At 53.1% G+C, this 8,616-nt stretch overlaps 1 protein-coding gene across 1 annotated transcript; it reads right to left on the bottom strand.

Annotated features, from left to right (window-relative positions):
• Positions 1 to 262: 262 nt before the first annotated feature.
• On the bottom strand, positions 263 to 5,943 carry Ceacam16 (CEA cell adhesion molecule 16, tectorial membrane component). Its single transcript, XM_048433300.2, has 4 exons — positions 5,546 to 5,943; positions 4,779 to 5,054; positions 2,705 to 2,983; positions 263 to 597 (listed from the first exon to the last, which is right to left on the bottom strand). The coding sequence occupies exons 1-4, from the start codon at positions 5,883 to 5,885 to the stop codon at positions 263 to 265; spliced, it is 1,230 nt and encodes a 409-aa protein (XP_048289257.2). The 5' UTR covers positions 5,886 to 5,943.
• Positions 5,944 to 8,616: the final 2,673 nt, after the last annotated feature.

The raw sequence follows: 8,616 nt of genomic DNA, 5'->3' as shown, positions 1-8,616 counted from the left end.
CACTCACCTGAAGAGAAAAGATGCCCACCCTCACACGACACCCCTATTTACAGCCTTCCATCTGACATATACCTTATATGGGCAAGGAGACCTCAGTCTGATGGAGGCCCCTCTACCCTTGGTGGTCGTCATCGTTTGGGAGGCAAGGCAAGTGCCACATATGGGGACACTCAGGTCAGATGGGAGAGGCACATGTCCCTCAGGCTTGTGAGGGAGGAGAAGGCCACCTGTGGGACTGTGTCCCCTCCCCCCCCCATGCCGCTCACTCACGGGCCACCTGTAGCTCCACCTCCAGTGTGTCAGTCTTGCCCTGCAGTGTGACGGTCTTGAGTGTGTAGCGCCCAGCGTCCGTGAGGTTCAGCTTTTGCACCAGCAGTGAGCAATTGGCAAAGCCCACCTCCCGGCCCGTGTGTGCAGGGCCGGCGATCCAGTTCCCTGACGGCAGCTGACTGAGCAATCGGTTGGGCTCTGAAGCGGGTCCACGGTACCAGGCGTAGACTAGCAGGTCCTTGGGGTAGCCCTGGACGGTCAGGGTCACGTCCTGGCCCTCCGTTGGTTTAGTCGGTACAGGCACAATCATCATGGCCACAGCTGCAGCTGGAGAGAGAGCCACCACCACTGTCAGCCAGGTCTGCCTTGGGTGTGGGGCGGAGTCCTCCCCCTCCCTTGGCCAACTCCTCCAGGGATAGTGCTCCTCATGAGGTGCTGGGGAGACCAAGGATGGAGGTGACGTCATGGATGATCACATAGACTCTCTCAGTGGTGCTTGCCAGGGACACATCTCCCCTTTCTAAATTTCAGCCTTGGGCGACGGTGCAGGCTGTCCCTCTTAAGAAACTGGGAGACCCTAGAGAATCTGGCCATGTCTCCTCCATCAGGGTGGAAGCTTCCAAACTCCCCTATCAGGTTGAGAATCCCAGAAAATGTGGCTGTGTCTCCCCCATCGGATGTCTGGAACTTCTCTTCCCATAGCGTGTCTTTTCTGTGAAAGTAGCAGACCCGAGAATATGGGGTGACAATTCCTCCATCAGATCAGAAGCCTCTAGAGGGAAGAAGCCATGCATCCTGTATTGCATTAAAAATCCTCACAAGGTGTGGATTGTGTCTCCTCCATCAGATTGGGAAAGTCTAGATTTCCTTCCAATCAAGTTTGGGACTCTAGAAGCTGGGAAGACTACCCCATTGGTTAGAGATTTTCTCCAAGGTGGGAGCCTCCGTCTCCTCCATCAGACCGAGAAATTGGGGATTATCAAAGTGGAACACTCTGATCAAGTTAGAGGACCCCGCCCCCCAGAGTTGGGAGCAATTATCTCAATTGTATCAGAAAATTTCTATAGAAAGTAGGCGAGCTCATACTCCCCTATCAGATTGTGAAGTATTTCCAAAGTGGGACCTGCGTCTCCCCCATCAAACTATGAATTTTAAAGTAAAGCAGCATCTCCTAATGACCTGGAAATTCTTTCAGGTTGTGCCTCCTCTCTTTGACTAGAGGGCTTTATGTCTCTTCCACCAGTGCCTGGGAGACCAGAAAGGGTGAGGTATTGCCTCTTCTCTTTGGCTGGCAGCTCCCCTCCCCGATTCCCCAGAGATCAGAGAAAGACCGTGCCTCCTCTATCAGATCAGCTTGCTTCCCAGGCAGGGTAACAGTCATGTCTCTCTCCTCTGTCTCACTCCCAGCACCTGCCACACGATTTCTGGCAGCTTGGGAGGAAGCAAACTTGGGGGTGTTGCATTAGGTACACCCTACACATACCTGCAGACCCTGGACACCCCCCATGTTGTCCCCGAGGTCCTCTGGTCCACCTTGTCTCCAGCTAAGGCCCCTCACAGGTAAGACAGGAGGCTCACTTACCTTTGGGGCTTCCATCTTTGTTCTGCGTGAAAGAGGGGTTCATCCCCACCCTTTTCATGAGACCCAGCCTGTTAGTGGAGGAAGAAGGGAGGGAGGAGGGGGAGGACGATTCCCACTGTCCCCAGGGGACAATGGCCTCTTGAGAAGAAACCCAGGTAGAATTATTGATGCTTTTTTTTTTTTCTTTTGAGACAAGGTCTCATGTAGCCCAAGCTGACTCCAAACTGTCTGTGTCCAATGATGGCCTCAAACTCCAGATCCTCCTGCCTTCACCTTTCAAACACTGTGATTTTGGATGAGAACCTGATATTCAAAGCCACCATCCTTGGGGCATGAGCAGTGTTCCCTGAGGTTTCTCAGTGCCCAACACCTCCCCCCACACCCCACACACTTAGGTAGAACAGGGATGTGAAGACAGTGCCTCTGGCTGGATTTCTCCAGGAGCCGACACCTGCCTCTGGTTTTCCATCTGTGGTGTGTGAGAGTGTGCAGGTCAGGCTTGTGTGTCCTGGGTTTGCGCCTTTTCTACCAACAGGGATAATTACATGGAAGGACATGGACCCCAGTGTCCCACTCCGCCCCCCCCCACAAGAAGGGAACACGGGGCTCACGTGTAACTCACTCTAACCTCAAGGCAGAGGATATGAGTCACCATTTATTTTCTGATGTGATGGATTTTGCCTGACTCTTTTTGCACCTAGACAAGAGAGGGACAATCCAATATGCCTGCCACCTTGTCCCAACCGCTCAGTGCATGTGCTGGGAATCTAATTTTCTTCTGGGAAAATGGTGGTCCAGTCAGCGAAGGCCTGCTGTGGAGAGCATCTGGTCATCAGGCTGGGGCTGACTCACCGGACAGCTTGACCACCACAGAGGCAGAGCCAGACAGTAGAGTCTTGGAGTTCTTAGCAAGGCACGTGTAGGTGCCCTCGTGGGCCGCCGTCATGCTGCTGATGTTCAGGTGATCTAGGCCATTCTTCAAGGCCTTCCCGTTGAAGGCCCACACATACTCTGGCTCAGGACAGGACCGGGACACACACCACAGGGTGAGGGACGTGTTGAAGTCCACTTTAATGGTGCAGCCTGTTCGGGTGGTGGAATCTTGGAGGATAGCCACTCGTTCAGGACCGACTGTAGGGCAGGAGGGAGAGACACAGAGGGGCGGGGTGGTGGGCTGGGAGGGGACAGAAGCATGCACCCCTTCTTGTCTACCAGATTGGGTCCCTGGGGCTGGTGGGCCTGAGTACAGGGGAGAAAGAACTTGAGTCTCTCTTGGTAGCGTCTTGATCTCTAACCCACTGTGTAATCTTGAGACTCACTTTCCCTCCCACAAGAACTCAGAACTCAGGTTTTTTTCTCGTCTGTAAAAAAGAATGTGTGGAGCTGGGCAGTGGTGGTGAACCCCTTTGATCTCAGTGGAAAGAGGCAGAGGCAGGTGGATCTCTGTGAGTTCAAGGCCAGCTTGGTCTACAGAGCAAGTTCCAGGACAGCCAGGGCTATGCAGAGAAACCCTGTCTCGGAAAACAAAACGAAACAGTTCTATGTTAGATCCTAGAGATCTGTGTGTCTAAGATTCTAGAGCTGTGTCTCTCAGCTTTCCTAATGCTGCAGCCCTTTAATACAGTTCCTCACGTGAGAGTGTCCCCCAACCATAAAATTATTTTTGTTGCTACTTCCTACCTGTAATCTTGCTACTGTTATGAATCATAATGTAAATAACTGTGTTTTCCAATGGTCTTAGGTGGCCCCGTGAAAGGTTGTTCAACCCTAATGGGGTCACGACTCACAAGTTGAGACCTGCTGGTCTAGATGCTTTGGTATCACGACTTGGTTCTAGGATACCGTTTTGGCTAGCGGTGTTCCTAGGCTTTGCCGTCTAGACTCCGGAGCCTCGCCTCTGCTTCTAGGGTGCTGGCATTTGTCATTCAGGTTTTATACAGCAGCCTGATTTTTTTTTTTTTTTTGAGACATAGCCTCATTTTGTAGCCCTGGCTGGTCTTGAACTCACAGCAATTCTCCCGCCTCTGCCTCCTGGATTAAAGGATTAAAGGGCTGCTCTGCCAAGGCTGGGCACAACAGTGATTCATTTTCTCAGGATTCCACGCCACCCGGCTGCTGCCCCAGCTACTACTATCTGCTTCTGTGATGAGCTTTTGTGTTGTTCCCTCTGAGCCCTAAGTTCTGGTGACATTATCCTCCACCCTGTTGAATCCAAACATCCTTGTTGAACATCTTATTTAGGGATGTTTTTCTTTTCTGGCAGGGCCTCCTGTAGCCCAGGCTGACCTTGAACAATACATAGCTAACAAGGCTGAAGTTCAGGATCCTGCCTCCACTTCCCGGTGTTAGGACTGCAGATCTATACTAATGCAAACACTCTAGAGTTCTTCAGATGGAACCCAGGGAGTGGCACATGCCAGACAAATGTCTTACCAGCTCAACTATATCCCAGCTTCCCCACCCACATACCCCCCCCTTTTTTCAAGACAGGGTTCCTCTGTGTAACATTTCTGACTGTTCTGGAACTTGCTGTGTAGACCAGGCCTCGAACTCACAGAGATCCGCCTGCCTCTGCCTCTGCCTCCCTAGTGCTGAGTTTAAAGGCGTGCACCACTTCTGCCCAGCTCTTTTTTTTTTTTTTAGACAAATCTTTCTAATCGAGCTGGCTTTAATGGTGAGCTTTCTTCCTCTATGTCTGGACACCCTGATAAGGCAGGTAGGTACCTGTTCCATCACTCATCTACATCGTCCTGACATTATTAGCTACAATCTGTGTACTTCACGGAGTGACCGACTGGTCACGTGTATTTTAAGAGGGACCCTTGTTCCTTCCCCAGCTTGCTTTCTGTGTGGCTGTGAACTCTTTCTCTTGGCCTCTGTTTCCCCATCTGTGAGTTGTGGATACCGGGCGCCTCGGAAGACTCACAATATACGGTCAAGTTCAGGGGCTCGCTGCGGCTGACGCTGACGGGGTTCCACACCTCGCACTGGTAGGCGCCTGCCTCCTCCCTGCGGACGCCATGCCTGGTCAACATTCTGCCATCAGGAGACAGGCCCAAGCGGACAGCAACAGGCAGGGCGTCGCCATTGAAGAACCAGCGGACCTCAGCGGGGCTGGGGCTGCTGCACACTAGACGAAGGGTGTCCCTACGCTCCACCAGCGCGGTGTCGTTGGCCATGACCGTGGGAGGGGCCAGGATCTCTATGAGGGGGAGCAAGAGACAGACGGGGAGGGGAGGGGCACCTCCTGTCCCCGGGGGAAGAAGCACTGCCAAACTGTGCTTCTGTACCCCCAGCCACAGTGACAAAGAAGACAGACATTATCCTGGAAGCCAGAATGGAGAAGGTGAGCATTTTAGTGTTATTTTAGGCACCCCCACACCCTGTTTTAAGGGGCTGGCAAGATGGTTCAGTGGGTAAAAGCACTTGCCACCAAACCTGACGACCTGAGTTCGATCCCTGGGTTCCACATGGTAGAAGGAAGGAACTGACTCTTGAAAGTTGTCCTCTGACCTCCACGTGTTTATTTAAAATACACAAACATTCAGGTGCACACACACACATGCACACACACACATGCATAAACACAATCAATAAACGCAATTATAAAGAATATTTTTTTCGCTTCTGTTTTCAAAGGAGGGGTGAAGGAAGAGGTTGGAAAGTCCCAGATTGTTGCAAGGGATGGCTCACCATAGACCTGCATGTGTCCGTAGCCCACCTCCGTCTGAAACTGCCTGTTAAGGGTCTGTAGGATATAGGTGCCTGTGTGCCCAGGCAAGGCACCATGGATAGCAAGACTGCCATCGGGGCGCACAGCTTCCCGCCCTGTGTGGGCTGGTCCGGGGGTCTCATCACCAGTGCTGACAATGTAGCTGGCCACCAGGAAGGTCAGGCTGAGCGTAGGTCCTGCATACCAATTGTAGGCAAGCAGTTCTCCGGAAAGCCCATGGACCACCAAGGTGATATTGTCTCCCTCTGCAGGTTGGGCGGGCTCAGGGGTGATGGAGATCTCAGCCCTAGTGTTCAGCATCCAGGCTGAGGAAGAACAGAAGGGGCAGGTTGGATGGGATAGGATTGACTTGTCACCTCATTTGACAGGAGTTGACAAACTCAGAGGTGACATCCCCAGTGTCTGCAAAATCAGACACAAGCAAGATGTGTGCATCCCACAGCCACACTTCCTCCTGGGATTAAACTCAGGACCTCCTCACTGGGGGATTCAAGCCAGGGGCTCTACCACTGAGCCACACCCTAGCCCTCACTGGGGGATTCAAGCCAGGGGCTCTCCCACTGAGCCACACCCCAGCCCCTTACTGGGGGATTCTAGGCAAGGGCTCTACCACTGAGCCACACCCCCAGCCCCTCACTGGGGGATTCTAAGCAGGGGCTCTACCACTGAGCCACGCCCCAGCCCCACACTGGGGGATTCTAGGCAGGGACTCTACCACTGAGCCACGCCCCAGCCCCTCACTGGGGGATTCTAGGTAAATACCCTACTACAGGCACACAGATCCAACCTCTGGCCCTCAACATCTCAGTCACTTAATTTTGAGCAAGGAGCAGAGAAGGCTTATCTGGAAGTTCTGATCTCCTGTCTTGGTCTCCTCAATGCTAGGGTTTGCAGGCATGTACCAACAAGCCAGGCTCTAACACCTGAGCGTTCATAGAGTCTGTCTGCACAGCGTGCATGGCGATGCCTCTTTCTGCACACACCTCCATCTTCTCAAGGTTGATGATACAAAGGGGAATTCTGCGTCTGGGCCACCTGACCTGACACTGTGCATACACAGCCTGTGTCTCTGCAGAGCAACGTGGGGCACAGGAGGTTTCCCATGAGAGGCACTAGGCTGAGACTCAGACTAGGCTCATATAGTCAAGTGAGTCTGTGACCTCATACTAATGCCAGGAACTGCCCAAGTCTGTCTCCCGATTCAGGGGCACTTGCCCTGTGTGCACGAGGGCCCCACATGAAGAGTGGATATGTGCACTCTCTCCCTCCCTTTCTCTCTCCTTCTTTAGTTTCTCCTTCATCCAGGACCCAGGGATTCTGTGCCGGTCACAGGTAACAACTTGACACGTAGCTGAGGATGACCTTGAACTTCTGATCTCCCTGCCTTCACCTCCTGAGTGCTGGGACTCTGGGCGCATATCACCACACCCAGTTATGCTGTGCCGGTAGCAAACCCAGTGCCTTACAGTGTTAGGCAAGCACTCTACCCTCTGAGCCACACCCCAGCCTCCTCCACCCCATCCTGGGCAAACAGACAAGTCTCAACCAGTAGGGCCGGTCCCTGCTGCTTCCTTCTCCTCTGTGCATGGCTCACAAGGTGTCCCTGGCACTTCTCATATGACACACACCTGCGGGCCTGGCTTGGTCTCCAGCCCCTTCCTGGTTGGAAGGAAGTGAGTGGTAGTGACAGGTTCTGGGCTTAGGGCAAAGCTCTGCCACTTTGTGTTGTGAGACCCTGGCCAGCAAGTTGTCTCTTTAAGGCCTGGGTTTCCTCTCTAGGAAGTCGGGCCACAGGTGAATATCCCTCTCAGAGTGAATGCTAGCAAGTGAAAAGGAGTCCAAGTCAGTAAACAGCAGACGTTTATCAGTCCTGTTTCGAAGGATCCTGTCCGCCAGGCCTATTCACGGCTGAGTAACTGAGACCGAGGGGAGAGCAACAGAAACCAGGCACAGTGGTCACACTCTGGAAGCTGAGGCGCGAGGACTGTCTCAAATCTGAGGCCAGCCTGGGCTATTTAGTGAGACCCTGTCTCAACAACAGCAACAAACACTTCACGAGTGCTGGGCCTGGTGACACACACTTAATCCCAGCACCTAGGAGGCAGAGGCAGGTGGATCTCTGTGAGTTCAAAGCCAGCCTGGTCAACATTGCAAGTTTAGCTCAGGTTAGCCAGGGAAATAGTGAAACCCTATCTCAAAAACAAAAGACAACATAAATTAGCTGGGCATGTAACTCAGTTTGTAGAGTGTTTGTTTAGCAAGCATGAAGCCCTGGGTTCAATCCCCAGTGTATAAACTGGCATGATGGCACATACCTGTAATCCCAATGCTAAGGGAGTTGAAGGTACAAGGATCAGAAGTTCAAAGTCATCCTCAACTACAAAGTAAGTTTCAGGCCAACCCGGACTGTAGGAAACCTTACCTCAAAACCTAAACCAAGCCCAAACAAGCCTTGCTTTGCTCTGGCTCTGGGACTCTCTAATCCCCTCCCTAAGGCTGACATCTCTCAGGGGCCATCTCCAGTCTACCCCACAGGTTTCCCTCTCAAGAGGGAAGCAAAGCTGCTCCCACACAGTGCAAGCTGGGCTTTTGGCTCACACGTTCCCTCCCCGGGCAGGGGTTTCTCTCTCTGTCTTTAGGCCCTTGGTGGTCCAGGGAGTGAGCTGAGGACCCAGGGGGTGGGGTGGGAAACCCTTCTTGCTCACCACTGAGGAAAAACCAGCAGCACCAGGCCAATGCCATCTTTCACCCCAGGATGATGCCGGAGATGGCTGGTGGTGATGGTGTCCCGGTCTCAGAGGCCCTTTCCTGATTGAGGCTTGGCTCGGTCTGCCACTGGACCTGGGATCGTTCGGCAATTTGGAATCGGGGCGGATCACCGGAATTTGGAGGGATCGAGTCACAGAAGATCTGGGGCCCTGTTTGGGCATCGGGCTGGGTGTGGCAAGCAGCGGCCAGGGGCCATGACCCGGCCAGGTCTCCTGGGGCAGCTGCCTAATCCAGTTTGTGCCAAAGGCCCAGATTTGGTACC

Source organism: Myodes glareolus, chromosome 1 (genome assembly GCF_982192425.1).
Source record: "Myodes glareolus chromosome 1, mMyoGla1.1, whole genome shotgun sequence".
Taxonomy (NCBI): domain Eukaryota; kingdom Metazoa; phylum Chordata; class Mammalia; order Rodentia; family Cricetidae; genus Myodes; species Myodes glareolus.
The sequence above is the reverse complement of the archived record's forward strand: the minus strand, read 5'-3'. Positions and strand labels throughout refer to the sequence as shown.